The sequence below is a fragment of the Salvelinus fontinalis genome, chromosome 30, assembly GCF_029448725.1.
Source record: "Salvelinus fontinalis isolate EN_2023a chromosome 30, ASM2944872v1, whole genome shotgun sequence".
Lineage (NCBI taxonomy): Eukaryota > Metazoa > Chordata > Actinopteri > Salmoniformes > Salmonidae > Salvelinus > Salvelinus fontinalis.
Genome location: NC_074694.1, coordinates 32,122,294 through 32,141,925, shown reverse-complemented (window position 1 = coordinate 32,141,925; position 19,632 = coordinate 32,122,294). Strand labels below are relative to the sequence as shown.

At 42.4% G+C, this 19,632-nt stretch overlaps 1 protein-coding gene across 12 annotated transcripts in view; it reads left to right on the top strand.

The window, feature by feature from the left end:
• cacna1g (calcium channel, voltage-dependent, T type, alpha 1G subunit) overlaps positions 1-19,632 on the top strand; it is a 298,872-nt gene that overhangs the window by 126,809 nt on the left and 152,431 nt on the right. For 11 of the 12 annotated variants that reach the window (XM_055890502.1, XM_055890498.1, XM_055890501.1 and 8 more), the window contains exon 1: positions 3,031-3,148. In XM_055890502.1, the coding sequence (XP_055746477.1) occupies positions 3,052-3,148 (97 nt within the window). In that variant the 5' untranslated portion in view covers positions 3,031-3,051. Of the gene's footprint in view, positions 1-3,030; positions 3,149-19,632 lie in introns of those variants that run through there. The other variant, XM_055890508.1, reaches the window with a different exon arrangement.

Sequence of the window (19,632 nt, the reverse complement as noted above, 5' to 3'; positions counted from 1 at the left end):
CGATCGTTTTCTTGTTTTGTTTAGTGTTTAAGTGTTTTTGTTTCGTTTGCCTTCTTCGTTAATAAAAAGGAGATGGCTTATTTTCCTAAAGCTGCGTTTTGGTCCGTCAATCCTCCACACGATCGTGACATTACTGTACATTTTTATTGTTTATTTCACTTTTGTTTATTATCTACTTCACTTGCTTTGGCAATGTTAACATATGTTTCCCATGCCAATAAAACCCTTGAATTGAAATTTAATTAGAGAGAGACTAAGAGAGAGACTAAGTGAGAGAGACTATAAATTATACCCCACCATAACAATGGCTGCAGATACAGTGCATTTGGAAAGTATTCAGACCCCTTACCTTTTTCCAAATGTTGTTACGTTACAGCCTTAAATGGACAAAATAAATTTTTTCTCATCAGTCTACACGCGATACCCCATAATGACAAAGCGATAATATGTTTTTAGACATGTTTGCAAATGTGTATGAGACTCGAAATTGAGCTCAGGTGCATCCTGTTTCTATTGATCATCCTTGAGATGTTTCTATAACTTGGAGTCCACCTGTGGTAAATTCAATTGATTGGACATGATTTGACAGTGCATGTCAGAGCAAAAACCAAGCCATGAGGTTGAAGGAAATGTACTTAGAGCACCGAGACAGGATTGTGTCGAGGCACAGATCTGGGGAAGGGTACCAAATAATGACTGCAGCATTAATGGTCCACAAGAACACAATGGCCTCCATCATTCTTAAAAGTTTGGAACCACCAAGAATCTTCCTAGAGCTGACCGCCCGGCCAAACTGAGCAATCGGGGGAGAAGGGCGTTGGTCAGGGAGGTGACCAAGAACCCAATGGTCACTCTGACAAAGCTCCAGAGTTCCTCTGTGGAGATTTGAGAACGTTCCAGAAGAGCAGCCATCTCTGCAGCCAGATGGAAGCCACACATCAGTAAAAGGCACATCAAAGCCCTCTTGGAGTTTGCCAAAAGGCACCTAAAGGACTCTCAGACCATGAGAAAAAGATTCTCTGGTCTGATGAAGCCAATATTGAACTCTTTGGCCTGAATGTCAAGCGTCACTTCTGGAGGAAACCTGACACCATCTCTAAGGTGAAGCATGGTGGTGGTGTAACAGTATAACTTTAAACCGTCCCCTCGCCCCGACCCGGGCGCGAACCAGGGACCCTCTGCACACATCAACAACAGTCGCCCACGAAGCGTCGTTACCCATCGCTCCACAAAAGCCACGGCCCTTGCAGAGCAAGGGGCAACACTACTTCTAGGTTTCAGAGCAAGTGACGTAACTGATTGAAACGCTAGTAGCGCGTACCCGCTAACTGGCTAGCCATTTCACATCCGTTGCAGTGGCAGCATCATGCTGTGGGGATGTTTTTCAGCGGCAGGGACTGGGAGACTAATCAGGATCGAGGGAAAGATGAACTTCAGCAAAGTACAGAGAGATCCTTGATGAAAACCTGCTCCAGAGCACTCATGACAGACTGGGGCACCTTCCAACAGGACAACGATTCTAAACACACAGCCGAGACAACGCAGGAGTGGCTTCGGGACAAGTCTCTGAATGTCTTTGAGTGGCCCAGCCAGAGCTAGAGCCTGAACCTGATCTAACATCTCTGGAGAGACCTGAAAATAGCTGTGCAGCGACGCTCCCCATCCAACCTGACCGAGCTTGAGAGGATCTGCAGAGAAGAATGGGAGAAACTCCCCAAATACAGGTGTGCCAAGCTTGTAGCATCATACCCAAGAAGACTCTAGGCCGTAATCGATGCCGAAAGTGCTTCAACAATGTACTGAGTAAAGGGTCTGAATACTTATATAAATGTGATATTTCAGTTTTTTATTTAAAAAGAAATTGCACACATTTCTAAAAACCTGTTTTTGATTTGTCATTATGGGTATTGCATGTAGATTGAGGGGAAAAAATATTTAATCCATTTTAGAATAAAGGTTGTAACGCAACAAAATGTCAAGGGGTCTGAATACTTTCTGAATGCACTGTATGTGTGTCTTTGTATGTATTCTTGTATGTGCTCTCTGAAAGTACACTGGCAATCATAAACCCTTGAACAGGGTTTAGGAGTAACTTGATTACATGTCCTGAGTTATTTTCTCTCTCTCTCTCTCTCTCTCTCTCTCTCTCTCTCTCTCTCTCTCTCTCTCTCTCTCATTCTCACCTCCCTCTGTGCAACCTCCGCTACTTCACTGCAATGGTTCTGGGAACTCACACACCCACTCACACTCACTGCAGTAGAACATCAATCTTTTTTCTCTCTGTAGGTTAAGAACAGCCGTGATCTTACAGTAGTCATGCCTTCATAACATCCTCTTCTCAATGACAAGTGATTCACTCTGCTATTGATGTCTGAAGAGGGATACACAGTGGCATATGCTCGCTGGTCCCCTTGGGGGGGTGCTTATATGCACGTGTGGGTGTCTATGCATGCAGCTTTTAATCAGTCCAGGTCGTGCAGTTCAAGTGGCTTTCATGCATGAGAGAGGGTGTTTGCCAAGACACACTCGTTACAACCAGACATAAACACACAGACAAGCTAAGGAAATTGACAAGCACAGATTGAATAATGAGACATCAGCCGATGAATTACCCAGAGTGAGAATATGTTTTACATTTACCCTTTGATTAAATATATTTTATTGCTATTCCAGTGTTCCTTATGACTGGTCCCACTCTCAGCTCAGCTAGCGTGCATAGGCAATAGATCCGTGTTATTCAAACCTTATCCTACGAGGTCTACTGTTGGTTTTCTGATATTTAACTGCACCACCTGGTGTCCAAGGTCTAAATCAGTCCCTGATTAGAGGGGAAGAATACAAAAAGCAGTGGAAGTGGCTTCAATGGTTATGTTTGAATTTGAGGGCAATAGAGGATTTGTTCACACACAGGTTGAATCAACGTTGTTTCAATGTGAACCAATGTGGAATAGACGTTGAATTGATGTATGTGTCCAGTGGGATGATATCAAGTGTTTGTGTAGACTGATTGGGACATGGTACTAACAGTGTCTGTGTTTGTTTTGTTCCAGAATGCTGGAGTACTCTCTGAACCTGCAAAACGTGAGTTTCTCAGCGGTGAGAACGGTTCGAGTTCTGAGACCCCTCCGAGCCATCAACAGAGTACCTAGTGAGTGACAACCCCTCTCCTCTCCTCTCATCCCTTCCTCCTCTCTCCCTACTAACCAGACAGTGGTTCAATCAGGGTTATTGGCCATAGCCAATCTCTCTGTGTTTCTTTGATGAGGCTGATTTGTCTGGGATCTGATTCCACTCCGCTGTGATTTGCTTGCACCCCACCTCCCTGTGTTATCTCGCTCTCGCTCTCTATCCTCCGCTCTCTTTCCCCTCTCTCTCTCTGCCCTCTCTCTCTCTCTTTATGTCTCTCTATCCTCCTTTCTCGTTCCCCTCTCTCTGCCTTCTCGCTCTCCATCTCTCTTTCTCCATCATGGTGTATATCTGAGGGTGTTTCTCAGTCCCCATCAGTCTTTAGTGAGTCCAGATTGAATTCTCTAATAAACACATTAATGTCCCAGTGTGGATGTCTGCTGCCTGTTCTCACCCTCCTCATCTACTGCCCATCCCTCTTACTAAACTCCAGGCCTCCCCTATTATACCCACCACCGCCTGTGCTGCTCAGAGAGACAGTCTTTTAGATTGGGAGGAAGGGTGTGTGTGTGTGTGTGTGTGAGTGTGTGTGAGTGAGTGCGTGCGTCCAGGTGGGGGCGGGTGAGTGGTATTTGTGTGACTCCCATGCCCCATGTTGTGTCAAGGGCTCTCTACAATTTAGTACTCCTGTCAGTCAAATCCTGGGACATACACACACACACACACACACACACACACACACACACACACACACACACACACACACACACACACACACACACACACACACACACACACACACACACACACACACACACACACACACACACACACACACACACACACACACACACACACACACACACACACACACACACTCTCTCTCTCGCTCTTTCATTAGGTAGTCCAACCCTCTAATCACAGTTGTAATGGTACATTAATGTGATGCTGATTTTCCCTGTCCCTCTCCCTGCTGTGAAATGTCATTGTAGGGATGGGAACTGTTGATTTGGGGGATGCGCTATCTCTCTTCACACCCTCCCCTCTCCAGTCTAATCAGGACATGCGCTGAAGCGTTACGATGGTCAGAATAAATGTGTCCATCGTCAGGGAGATGATGTCCACTGGGAGAACTGGCTGATTTGTTTTTCAAACTATCTCCAGTTTTTGGGACTATGTCATTGGAATATTGAGGACGAAACTCCTTTTTCAATATGGTCTTTTGGCAGACATCTTTTTGAAAGGCGTTGTATAGTTCTCTATTACAACACTCTAAATCTATTTTCCTTCACTGGAGTATGTCTCTCCCCCTAGGCCAGCCTTCCCTCATCTGAATGGCTGCTCCATCATATCTTGTCAAATGTATGTCCGATGCTGTCATTTACAGCTAAAAGGTTTCCGTCTCTACTTTTCCAACATTTCCTTATCTCAATTATATCAGTCTCAATCTCCTATATATATTTATTATTTAACCGTTATTTGATCAGGGAGTCATACTGAGACCAAGGTCTCTTTTACAGATGAGCCCTGAATGACGTTAATCCGAAAATACACACATCAATATCAATACAAAATGCAAGCAGAAAGAAAAACACTGTCATAAAAAACAAGAGAGGCACCAGAACATCACATTTAACATCGTTTTGAAGATTGTACCACAAATAAGTTGCAAGAAAACCAAAAGCTGATTTACCTGAGTCAGGAGAGACCAAAGGAATTTCCAGAGTTAGCCATCCCTGAGACTGGTGTGGTAAAATGTAGTATTGTTAGGTACAGTGAGAAGTTTTGTAAAAGGGTTTTTATAAATGAAAACATAGCAATGTATCAACCTACGTGACATCAAAGAGGGCCAACCAACTTTCTGGTAGAGGATGCAGTGATGAGTACTAAAATTTGTCGCCCGTAATAAAGCACAGTGCACTATGATAAACGAATGGCTTTAATGTTCATATAGATGAGGTCGCTATAGTCTAGGGCCGGTAGGAACGTCGACTCAATAGTCTGCTTTATAGTATTTAGCAAGATGCAGGACCTATTTCTACAGCTTCTTAACTAACTCCTCAATATACTTTTTAAAAGACAGCTTTTCATCTATTCAGCTACCCGAGTATTTGGAAGCAGGAACACGATCAATATGGACACCATCCAAAGGACATATGCTTAAATCATCCGACTCTGCATTATCAGTGGTGATCAACAGTATCAAAAACCTTTGACAGGTCAATGAAATACAGTTAACCACATTATGTATAAATCGGGGTGCAGCAGAGAATGCTATGGCCTGGTCTAAAACCCAACTGTACATTAAGAATACATTTCAAAGATAAGTAAGATTTTAGCTGAGAGTTCATCAAGGATTATAATATTTTAGCTAGGCAAGAAAGTTTATAAATAGGCCAATAATGATTTAGGTCACAAGGGTCACCACCTTTGTGAAGGGGAAGTGCATGGTCCGCCTTCCAAACCTTGGGGTTAGTACCACATATAATCGTCAGATAAAAAATATGGGTTAATTATTCAGCAATCGGGGGCAGAGAGCTGCAGCAGAAATCAAGCATATCAGCCCCAGTGGAATTGTTTTACATCAATCTTAAGCAAGGCATCTAGCACATCACAGATAGTAAATTGTTGAAATGAAAACAAAGATGCACTAGAAGTTGACAGGTTAACCGTCGAGTCTGCTAGAGGCTGGCAGAGGGAAGAGCAGTAGATTGACTGACCAGGGTCAACTACACCACCGTTTGTCTCAAATAGAAAGCCTGCCGAGATAAAATGATGATTAAAAGCATCACTTATCCCATTCTTCTCAGTTATGCTGCCAGTCAGACAGAACTTGCTTAGCCAGGGAAGAAGAGGAATTTGTATGCTCCAGTTTACTGTTTTCCAAAAAATGTAAGGATCACCAGCAGTCAGAGATAGAGTTTAAAAAATAGCTTGATTTAGCTTTCTTAATCGAGATAATACATCTGTTTCTCAATTGTCTGAAAGATTGTCAGACCACTACAGAGTCAGTTTTCCTTGCTTTGGCCCAGGCCCGATTTCTCATCTGAATGAGCTCCGATAACTCAGAAAAAAACCAAGGGTTCAATCTATCTTTGACTCTGAATTATTTAAAAGGGGTGTGTTTATCTGCCAGAGGAATAAATATGGAGGATACATTTTCTAGAGCCAACTCAGGGTCATGAATACAGGAGACAGTGGCTAAATCAGAGAGGAACATGTCGTGTAAAAACCATTGAGCGGAAAAATTAAACAAGGATTAGTATTTTGCGGTTTCATGATCACTGAGATCATATGCAAATACTCCACAAGACAAATATTGATGGTGGTTCTTAGTAAGAATTAAATCAATCAATTAAGAGTGAACAGGGTTTTTAACATTTAGCCGTGTGGGTTTTGAGATCAATTAAGTCAGATTAAAACCAATGCATATTCTCTTAAATTGATCTGAGGCCGGGTTTAGCCAATCCAGATTCAAATCCCCTAAAATGAGACACTCAGAGGACAGAAAATGGTTTAACATTCATATATAGCACAATTAGCATCCACCATGGCAACGGGGGGGTGGGGGGGGGGGGATAAATCCCAGCAACAAATAAATGTGTATTCTGATTTATGGACACGTCTACAACCAGCAGCTCAAATTTCTTGGGAACAGATATATTTAAAGATTGGGACGCTATTAAATTAGATTTTACTTATATGGCCACTCCTGCCCCTTTCTGTAACCTGTCACATCTAACTACATTCTAATAATTTACTTCAATGTACTTTATCAGAGACAGATCCATTTAACCATGTATCTGATAGAACAAGAATATCAGAACATTAGTCCTGTATTCAAATGTCAATTGTGTCAATTTTTTAAATCATACTTCGCACATTTAGGTCCATTAGCCCAAGCCCCCTAGGATATTTTATAGTCAGCGGGGGGATTAAGCTCATTCCCATAAGAGCTAACAGGCATAGGGTCATCTGCAGCTACTTGTTGAGTGAGCTGAGCCTTTTTTAAGATCCCTGGCCAACCACGTGAGAGCAGAGCAGACTGAGCATTTCACAGACATCACTCAAGTCACTGGATGCAGGGTCTGGGGCTAGAACTGGGAGGGCAGTGTTGACCGAGCTTAGTCCACTGGATGAAGCTCCCGCCAAAGGAGTGGAGCTGCTGCAGGGGACCAGAGTGGTTGCCAATGCTCCATTCTGGGTGAGTACAGGAGGTCTTGGTGTGGCTCCTGTTGCAGGGTTAGGGCTGCGTCGGGGCCAAGTGTCCCAGGCCATTCCTGGGGATGGGAGTAGGGAGGGTAACCAAAACTAGCCTGGGAGGGAGGTTATGGGGGGAATTGAGGAGGGTGGTGTGGAGGGCAGTGTGTCTGGCGAAGCTTTAAACTGTCAGCATATGTAGGCTGATGATATGAATGATACATGGTGTGTGCTGCATCATGTGGTGCATTACCCTCGATCGATTTTGTCAGACCCTAGGTTAGTGGTCAGTGCTGTGTAGAGTTGGGCTGAGTTAAGGCAGGCCGGGTCTGGTAGAGCTGTGCAGTGATAGGCCGGGTTTGGTTGTGCTGGCTGTGATGGGCCTGGTCTGGTTGAGTTGTGCTGTGATGCGGCGAGTCTGGTTAAGGTTTGGTAGCGTTAGAACCGTTTAAATATCGGCTACAAACTAATGGAACACCATTATGGAAAGAGGAGATTCACAGGAATACGATGGTGTTCTACATTTTGCTATTGTCTGAAGGTAACCAATACAGGTTTAATGGGAGTATGAAGGTCGTTTTGTGCTTAGCCCCCCAAAAATGGGTTATATATGTGTAAAAGGAAATATATATATATATACAGTACCAGTCAAAGTTTGGACACACCTACTCATTCCAGGGCTTTTCTTTATTTTTACTATTTTCTACATTGTAGAATAATAGTGAAGACATCAAAACTATGAAATAACACATATGGAATCATGTAGTAAACAAAAAAGTGTTAAACAAATCAAGATATATTTTATATTTGAGATTCTTCAAAGTAGCCACCTTTTTCCTTGATGACAGCTTTGCACACTCTTGGCATTCTCTCAACCAACTTCAGGTAGTCACCTGGAATGCATTTCAATAACAGGTGTGCCTTGTTAAAAGTTCATTTGAGACAATCAGTTGTGTTGTAACAAGGTAGGGGTGGTATACAGAAGATAGCCCTATTTGGTAAAAGACCAAGTCCATGTTATGGCAAGAACAGCTCAAATAAGCAAAGAGAAACGACAGTCTGTTATTACTTTTAGACATGAACGTCAGTCAAGTCGGAAAAACCATCAAGCACTATAATGAAACTGGCTCTCATGAGGACCACCACAGGAAAGGAAGACCCAGAGTTACCTCTGCTGCAGAGGATAAGTTCATTACAGTTACCAGCCTCAGAAATTGCAGCCCAAATAAATGCATCGCAGAATTCAAGTAACACACATCTCAACATCAACTGTTCAGAGGAGACTGCGTGAATCAGGCCTTCATGATCAAATTGCTGCAAAGAAACCACTTCTAAAGGACACCAATAAGAAGTGACTTGCTTGGGCCAAGAAACACGAGCAATGAACATTAGTCCGGTGGAAATCTGTCCTTTATTCTGATGATTCTAAATTAGAGATTTTTATTTCCAACCGCTGTGTCTTTGTGAGACGCAGAGTAGGTGAACGGATGATCTCCGCATGTGTGGTTCCCACCGTGAAGCATGGAGGAGGAGGTGTGGTGGTGCTTTGCTGGTGACACTGTCAGAGATTTATTTAGAATTCAAGGCACACTTAACCAGCATGGCTACCACAGCATTCTGCAGTGATACACCATCGCATTTGGTTTGCGCTTAGTGGGACTATCATTTGTTTTTCAACAGGACAATGACCCAAAACACACCTCCAGGCTGTGTAAGGGCTATTTGACCAAGAAGGAGGGTGATGGAGTGCTGTGTCAGATGTCCTGACTTCCACAATCACCTGACCTCAACCCAATTGAGATGGTTTGGGATGAGTTGGACAGCAGAATGAAAGAAATGCAGCCAACAAGTGCTCAGCTGTCATCAAGGCAAAGGGTTGCTACTTAGAAGAATCTAAAAATCTAAAATATATTTTGATATGTTTCTTACTTTTTTGGTTAGTACATGATTCCATATGTGTTATTTCATAGTATTTGAGGTCTTCACTATTATTATAGAATGTATAAAATAGTAAAAATAAAGAAAAACCCTTGTATGAGTAGGTGTGTCCAAACTTTTGACTGGTACCGTATATATATATTTAGAACAGACACTTCAAAACCTTGTTTCTGAGGATTTGTTTTTTGACTGTCGTTTTTTGCCATTTATGAATGTGTTATTCAATGCGTTACTATGGGCTTTAGTAGCAAAGGCCAAAATCAATATTTTATCAAAGAATTGTTTTATATGTATATTTGAGATACCTAAAGGGGTCCTAAAATTCTAAATGAAATAACTTAATGATCCATAGTATGACCATCTTAAAACAATTCCATATGTCAGTTTAGTACCCCCCCCCCCCCCAACTTCTTAGACTCAAAATAATTAAATAATGCACCTCTAGACAAATGCACTTTTTAAACAATGCACTTGATGAATAATACAAATAAAGATATTAAATGTGTTTTTCAATGAAACAACACATTACACACAATTTAAGATACTTCAGGATGTTCCCACCTTCTTACCAAGTGCTCGTTTGCTTGTTTGTTACTTTGTGTGATTGCTTGTTTCACTTTCAAGGCCTGGACTGTCCTCCAGAAACCCATTAGAAATACTTCCTCTTTCTCCCTCTGTTGGTTTCATGTTTGTTTATCCAGGTCCTGATTCTTCTTTTTGTCCTTGTTGGGTTGATAGTCTCCCAATCCCATTCCTTCTTTGTGCTACCTGATGATTCAGCAGATGAGCCTGATGAATGAGGGCGATCAATATATCCAAATCTCACCACAATATTTCCTCAAAAGAAAAGTATCTTTCAATTCTTCTAGATGTAAACTCAACTGTTCACATATAATAAAATAATTGAACAAAAATACATATTTAAGGAGGAACTCTTCTTACTGCTGCTCATGGAACTGGTTGCTAGGAGAAGATGGCTGTCTGTCTGCTCAGAAGACTGTTCAGAAGACTGGTTTGCATGCGTGCATGCACACACACACACACACACACACGCGCGTACGTACGTACTTTCCTGTACTGCAGTCCAGTCTTCTAGGCAGACGCTGACAGAGACAACACACACACACACACACACACACACACACACACACACACACACACACACACACACACACACACACACACACACACACACACACACACACACACACACACACACACACACACACAAACACACACACACAGACACCCCTCCCCAGACCCACACCCTGCTCCCAGGTCCTAATGAACACTCTCATGTCCAGTTATGGTAGTATACTTGATGGTGGGACATGGCAGGCCTGTCAGAGAGATTAGAGATACATTCCCTCACTCTTAGACAAGATCCCACCGCTGACACCAATCAAGGCTCCCACACCGCCTTTTGATTGGCTATTACACTCACGTCCTGTACTCACACCAGGGGTAGTTAGAGGGCTGTCATTGGCTGCGGTGGTCCCTGAGGACGCATGTACACACGTACACACACTCACGCGCACATGTATGCAGGTATGCACACACACGCGCGCACGCTCACACACACGCATACACAAACCGAGCAATGTCCCCCTTCACTTTCAATTCATGAGTGAGTCACTGTCATTCTCTCTCCGCAGTGAGGGGAAGTGTGTTGAGGTCAGTTAGAGGTTGATTAGAAGCCTGTCCAGTCATGCTTTAGAGTTCACTTATGGTGACAGGTAACAGGTGACGTGCTGTTGGTGTTTGTGTGTGTGTGGATGTGTGTGACTGAAAGGTCATTTTTGCTGGAACTCTGGTGGTAATTGGGGTGTAGTGAGTGAATGGCAAAATAAATAGCGAGAGGATGAAAGGGAGAGAGTGATCAAGAGGGGAGAGAGAGGATGGAGGGAGGGAACAAGAGAACAGCATAAACGATGAAGAACATGACCATAAACTAGCTTCTGCCTATAGAGAAACTAAATTGCATGTGATGTCCATAAGTAAGCACCATCCAAAAGAGAGGACCATGATTGATAGGCATGTTCTGCAACATACGTGATTATCACAGACACATACAGGCCATTGCTCCACTGCTCCCTTCCTAGTCTTTGTAATGAGATCTGCTCTGGAATAGGCCTATCAGTGACTTTCATTGTTAAGCTATGCCCTTTCCCCACACTGTTATCGAATTGGCATTAACAAGATGCTTGCTCGCACACACGCACGCACGCACGCATGCACGTACACACACACACACACACACACACACACACCAGCGCACATGGATGTACACACACACACACACACACACACACACACACACACACACACACACACACACACACACACACACACACACACACACACACACACACACACACACACACACACACACACACACACACACACACACACACACACGGCATGTGCACACTTACACAGCACACACACACACACACATACCCCTAACCCCCCACACACTCACATTGTTATCGACTTGGCATTAGCAAGAACGTTTCATTGTGTTCCCCATGCCTTGTTAGGCCTCGTTTTTGAGCTGTGCTGAGGTTCCCACTGTTTTGTACTTCACCAGTGATAAGCCCAAAGTGTTGACCTACCTCTCCTTTCCTCTGCTGGATGTTCCTTCCTGTTTGTTGTTCGCTCAGCCTTAGATAAACATAATTACAGTAAACACGTTCTGACGATGTCCTAGCCGCTAGTATTTCCTGAACCAATAGAAGGTGTATTGAGGCAATAGTGGAGGTCAAATGGGTTCAGTGGGTACTTCCTGTGTATGCCTTTATAAGGAGGTATTGGAGATAGTGTAGGTCATAGGACCTTTAGAAAGGACAGAGTCACGTCTTGGCTTCCGAATACTTCTATTGTCTGAGTGTGGAATCTGGAGACTGCTCAGAGGACACAGAGGACACAAACTATCCCAGAGGCCTTTACATCTCTGGAATACAATATAGCATGAACAAGTTATCTGTTGATGTTCAATTGAGCTGGAAAGGTATCACATTTTGTAGGAGGAGGAGGAGGATGGATCATTTTGAACTTGATGACGGTGATGTTGGATCATAACCTTAATAGAACCGTCGTGAAACATTGTGCAATAATGTCCTGGGGATGTTGTTGGTTAGCTGGGATAGTATCTGGTGTCAGGAGGGATACTGTCCTATAGCCAACCAAGGGAGGACATAGAGCCGTGTGGTGGTGACATTGGTGAAGTGGGGGGTAATCTGCCGGATGAGGGCATGGCCTGATCTACCTTGGGTAAAATCATTCTATCAATTCAAGTTGGCAGGTAGCCTAACGTTTTAGAGCATTGGGCCAGAAACTGAAAGTTTGCTGGTTCGAAATCCTGGAAAAATCTGCTGTTCTTCTCTTGAGCAAGGCAGTTAACCCCCAACAACTGCTTCCCAGGCACCGATGGCGTCGATTAAAGCAGCCCACTGCACCTTTCTGATTCAGAGTGGTTGGGTTAAACGTGGAAGACACATTTTGGTTGAATGCATTCAAATCAAATCAAACTTTATTTGTCACATGCGCCGAATACAACAGGTGGAGCTCTTACCGTGAAATGCTTACTTACAAGCCTTGAACCAACAATGAAGTTCAAGAAAGAGTTAACCTGTCTAGGATCAGCGTGGCGCTAGCGGCACACCCCCCCCCCCCCCACTGAAAAACCAGTGCCGCGAAATTCAAAAAAAATATTTTTTTAAAATATTTAACTTTCACACATTAAAGTCCAATACAGCTAATGAAAGACACAGATCTTGTGAATCCAGTCAACATTTCCGATTTTTAAAATGTTTTACAGGGAAGACACAATATGTAAAGATGTACATCTATTACCTAAAAACACATTAGCATAATCCACCATCTTTTATTTGTCCACCAACACCAGTAGCCATCACCAATTCGGCTAAACTAAGATATTTATAGCCCCTAACCAACAAAAAAACTCATTAGATGACAGTCTGATAACATATTTATGGTATGGGATAGGTTTTGTTAGAAAAAAGTGCATATTTCAGGTAGATGGCATAGTTTACAATTGCACCCACCATCACAAATGGACTAGAATAATTACAATGAGCAACGTGTTTACCTAACTACTAATCATCAAACATTTCGTAAAAATACACAGCATACACGAATCGAAAGACACAGATCCTGTGAATACAGACAATATTTCAGATTTTCTAAGTGTCTTACAGCGAAAACACAATAAATCGTTATATTAGCTTAGCACATAGCAATTAGCAGCCCAGCATTGATTCTAGCCAAAGTGAGCGATAAAAGTCAACATCGCCAAAAGATATTAATTTTTTCACTAACCTTCTCAGAATTCTTCCGATGACACTCCTGTAACATCACATTACAACATGCATATACAGTTTGATCGAAAATGTTTATATTTAGCCACCAAAATCATGGTTAGACAATGTGAAATGTAGACAAGCTGGTAAAGAAAAAGTCCTTGCGCCACTTAGACAGTGATCTACTCTTATACATAAATACTCATAAACGTGACTAAAAAATATAGGGTGGACAGGGATTGATAGACAATTTAATTCTTAATACAATTGCGTTATTACATTTTTTAATTTATCCTTACTTTTCAATACAGTTTGCGCCAAGCGAAGCTACGTCAAAAAACATGGCGTCCTAAGCCACTAAAATGTTTCGACAGAAACACGATTTATCATAATAAAAATGTCCTACCTTGAGCTGTTCTTCCATCAGTATCTTGGGCAAAGGATCCTTTCTTGGGAGAAATCGTCTTTTGGTGGAAAGCTGTCCTCTTGCCATGTGGAAATGTCAACTGCGTTCGGGATGAACTGAAAAGCGTGCCCAACTTTTCACATCGTTGCAAAAATAAATGTCCCAAAATCGCACTAAACGGATATAAATTGCTATAAAACGCTTTAAATTAACTACCTTATGATGTTTTTAACTCCTATAACGAGTGAAAAGATGACCGGAGAAATATAACAGGCTAAACTAACGCTTGGAACAGGTGCGCGCCGGTGTCCTCTAGGCTCATGACGCAGCTCCCAAAGAATGACTAGCTTCAGGGTTTTTTCATTTGTAGGGCCTGTGAACGCGCAATCGACCCCGTTGGAATCGTCATCACGTAAAGGCATCCAGGGGAAGACGTAAGAAGTGTCCGTATAGTCATAGCAACGACAGTGCCCTTTTAACTGACTTCAGAAGAGTGGCCAACATTTCTCAAATCTGACTCCATGTCAGGGAAATTGCTGTAGAATGGGCTCTGTTCCACTTAGAGACAAAATTTCAACTCCTATAGAAACTATAGACTGTTTTCTATCCAATAATAATAATAATATGCATATTGTACGATCAAGGATTTTGTGGGAAGCCGTTTAAAAAATTAGCCAAATTAGCATAAATAGTCTAAACAGCGCCCCCATCCCCAACAGGTTAAGATTGATTCAATACATCGTTTGACATGTTTCTACTGACTGTTACGGAACTGGACATTGGACATTGTCACGTTATAGTGGACGCGCTTTGTGACTTTGGAATTGTTTACCAAACGCGCTAACCAAAGTAGCTAATTGGACATAAATAACGGACATAATCGAACAAATCAAGCATTTATTGTGGACCTGGGATTCCTAGGACTGCATTCTGATGAAGTTCATTAAAGGTAAGGAAACATTTATCATGTATTTTCTGGTTTCTGTTGACTCCAACATGGCGGCTAATTTGGCTATTGTTCTGAGCGCCGTCTCAGATTATTGCATGGTTTGCTTTTTCCCGCAATTAAAAAAAAAACTGACACAGCGGTTGCGTTAAGGAGAGGTATAACTATAATTCCATGTGTATAACTTGTATTATCATCTACATTTATGATGAGTATTTCTGTTGAAACGATGTGGCTATGCAAAATCATTTGATGTTTTTGGAACTAGTGAATGTAACGCGCCAATGTAAACTCAGATTTGTGGATATAAATATGAACTTTATCAAACAAAACATGCATGTATTGTGTAACATGAAGTCCTATTAGTGTCATCTGATGAAGATCATCAAAGGTTAGTGATTAATTTTATCTCTATTTCTGCTTTTTGTGACTGCTATATTTCGCTGGAAAAATGGCTGTGCTTATTGTGGTTTGGTGGTGACCTAACATAATCGTTTGTAGTGCTTTCGCTGAAAAGCATATTTGAAATCGGACACTTTGGTGGGATTAACAACAAGATTACCTTTAAAATGATATAATGCACATGTATGTTTGATTAATTATGAGATTTCTGTTGTTTGAATTTGGCGCCCTGCACTTTCACTGGCTGTTGTCATATCGATCCCGTTAGCGGGATGAAGCCATAAGAATTTAACCTCTCAGGGATATGTGGGACGCTTGCGTGCCAATAGCCAGGGAAAATGGCCAATAGCCAGGGAAAATGTAGAGCGCCAAATTTTTTTTTTTTAAATCTAAAATCAAACTTTCATTAAATCGCACATGTAAGATACCAAATTAAAGCTACACTCCTTGTGAATCCAGCCAACATGTCAGATTTCAAAAAGGCTTTTTTGAAAGAAAGCATAAGATGCTATTATCTGATGATAGCACAACAGTAAACAAAGAGAGTGTTGCATATTTCAACCCTGTAGGCACAACACAAAACGCAGAAATAAAATATAAATCATGCCTTACCTTTGACGAGCTTCTTTTGTTGGCACTCCAATATGTCCCATAAACATCACAAATGGTCCTTTGTTCGATTAATTCCGTCCATATATATCCAAATTGTCCATTTATTTGGCGCGTTTGATCCAGAACAAAACAGCTTCCAATTTGCGCAACGTCACTACAAAATATCTAAAAAATTACCTCTAAACTTTGCCAAAACATTTCAAACTACTTTTGGTGCTCTTATGCATGCTTCAGTGTTGCTTGCCTCGAAGCGAGCATAAAAGGCATTTAGCTCATCTGGTAGGCTTGCGTCACTGGGCAGCTCGCGGCTGGGTTTCCCTTTGTTGTCCGTAATAGTTTTCAAGCCCTGCGACATCCGACGAGCATCAGAGCCAGTGTAGTAGGATTCAATTTTAAACCTGTATTGACGCTTTACCTGTTTGATGGTTCATCTGAGGGCGTAGCGGGATTTCTTATATGTGTCCAGATTAGTGTTCCGTTCCTTGAAAGCGGAAGCTTTAGCCTTTAGCTCGATGCGGATGTTGCCTGTAATCCATGGCTTCTGGTTGGGCTATGTACGTACGGTCACTGTGGGGACGACGTCATTGATGCACTTATTCATGAAGCCGATGACTGAGGTGGTATACTCCTCAATGCCATTGGATGAATCCCGGAACATATTCCAGTCTGTGCTAGCAAAACAGTCAGGTAGCGTAGCATCCGCGGGATCTGACAACTTCCGTATTGAGCGAGTCACTGGTACTTCCTGCTTTAGTTTTTTCTTGTAAGCAGGAATCAGGAGGATAGAATTATGGTCAGATTTGCCAAATGGAGGGCGGAGGAGAGCTTTGTATGCGTCTGTGTGTGGAGTAAAGGTGTTCGAGTTTTTTCCCTTCTGGTTGCACATGCAGGTAGAAATGAGGTAAAACTGATTTAAGTTTGCCTGCATTAAATTCCCCGGGCCACTAGGAGCGGCGTTTCTGGATGAGCATTTTTCTTGTTTGCTTATGGCCTTATACAGCTGGTTGAGTGCGGTCTTAGTGCCAACATCGGTTTGTGATGGTATATAGACGGCTACGAATAATATAAACGAGAGCTCTCTTGGTAGATATTGTGGTCTACAGCTTATCATAAGGTCCTCTACCTCAGGCGAGCAATACCGCAAGACTTCTTTAATATTAGACATCGCACACCAGCTGTTATTGAAAAATAGACACACACACCCGCCCATCATCTTACCAGACATAGCTTTTCTGTCCTGCCGATGCATGGAAAATCCGCCAGCTCTATATTATCTGTGTTGTCGTTCAGCCACGACTCGGTGAAACATAAGATATTACAGTTTTCAATGTCCCGTTGGTAGGATAGTCTTGATCGTATATCATCCATTTTGTTTTCCAATGATTGCACGTTGGACAGTAGAATGGATGGTAGCTCCGAAGGCAGCTCGACCTACGCCCCCTTTTTCTCCGTCCTTTCTTCACGCAAATGACTGGGGATTTGGGCCCGTTCCCGAGAAAGCAGTATATCCTTTGTATCGGACTCGTTAAAGAAAACATCTTTGTCCAGTTCGAGGTGAGTAATCGCTGTTCTGATGTCCAGAAGTTATTTTCAGTCATAAGAGACGGTAGCAGCAACATCATGTACAAAATAAGCAAAACAATAAATTACAAATAATGCAAAAAAACTAACCAAATAGCAAAGTTGGTTAGGAGCCCGTAAAACAGCAGCCATCCCCTCCGACGCCATTATTATCTCAGTTGCGCAACTGACTAGGTATCCCTATTGTTATTACAGCATGTACTGCCAATGTAGCATTTCATGTAACAATCTCATAAAATCTTCACAAAGCAACACACTAGTTTTACCTTAGGGAGATTCAGTTACTGTATGTTAATTAACGCTAGCTCTGCTGTACATCCATCTTAGCCCCTTTGTTTCCTCCCTAATCAAAACAACAATATCCAGCACTTTGGGCTTAGACCCTTTGTCAAGGGCTATTGCCTACGGATTAGGCTACAGAGGGACGCAGGTGTGTTCCAACTCCCTCTTTTGAAACTCCATCAGTAGAGTTAGGTAGACACACAGTGCTGCCAGTGCCAGGGCTGGCCTCAGCCGAGAGGACAGGAGAGATTTGATGTGCCTGTAAGCAGATGGGCTCCCATCACAGTCAGTGTCCTGGCAGCCATGTTGAAATGAAATGGCCGCCCAGCGCGTAACTGGAAAGCACACAAAGACAGAGGAGGAGAGAGACGGTTATTATACAAGACGAAATGTCAATCAGATGGATTATGTTTAGGTTGTGGAGAAAGGGAGAGTGTGTGGTTGTCAGGGGATGGGGAGAGGTGTTCGTTTGTGTGTGTGAGAAAAAAGGAAAAGGGAAAAGACATACCTCAAAAGGAATGAATATGTATGTATGTATGTTCAATTCCAGTGCTAGGCCCTCATTTAATTTGTTTTGTTTTAGCCTTATACCAAACCTTAACCCTTACCTAAACCATTTGGAAATTAATGCCTAAACTTAACCGTCAAATTGTTTCAGTTGTAAACCTATCCCGGAGTTCTGGTTCCGAGGGTCACATGTTCAGTCCCAGTGCTAGGCAGTATTACATTTTTTTTTACCCTATCCCAAATCTTAACCCTTACCTTAACAATTCAGAACTAATGCCTAAACTTAACCGTTGAAATGTTATGTTCATGTCCCCCGGACAAACGTTGAACACTGAAGTTAAACCATGAGATCCTGTTGAAATGCCATCTTGTTCCATTATTCACAATTTTCAGCTTGTCCAGGTTTTTCAAATTTGGTTTCATGCATCGATTTAATAACCTGGGGATCCGCTATGATCCATGTTGGCTCAACAATAAGCTGCTGTATGTCATTAGCATAACAACACACCAGAGAAACTAATTTGGCCACAGTAGCCATTTGTTCCGAAGGTTAGGGCACAGTTTCCTATAAAGCCCTTCATTTTCAAGTAAAAGGAAGCAAAGTTACACTATTGGGACTAAACCCATGTCTTGCATTGGAGTGAGCCTCTATGTTTAATGCGACTATAAGACAGTAATCCTAAACTCTGTGACAGGCAGAGCTAAGCATCATTCTCCCATAGCTCAGCACACTGCAGTATAAGGTCCCTGTGCTGATTTGGAGTTGCCTCGTTAATGTGTATGTGTGTGTTACATTGCTTTGCATTGCTTTGCACTGCTGTTTTACTCATTAATGACCAGAGAGAGAAAGAGAAATTGAACGAAAGACAGAGAGAGATGGAGATAGAGATGGAGAGAGAGAAAGTGCTGTTATGTGCAGAAAGTGTCCCTCGTCAGGGAGTGTTGAACAAGCTGAATCCTGCTGAATGCTGTTTCCTGGAGAGTTCATGGTGACTATCTGAAGGGGATAATGTAGAGCACGCACTAACAAAATACACAACATACATACTGGATTTTTTTTAGACCTTAGTATAAGTGCAGACTAGAATAATGTATACATAATGCACCCAATAAGTGCACACGTTTATTAGGCTCCCGAGTGGCGCAGCGGTCTAATGCACTACATCTCAGTGCTAGAGGTGTCACTACAGACCCTGGTTTGATTCCAGGCTGTATCACAACTGGCCGTGATTGGGAGTCCCATAGGGCAGCTCACAATTTGCTCAGCATTGTCCGGGTTAAGTTTTGGCCGGGGTAGTCCATCATTGCTC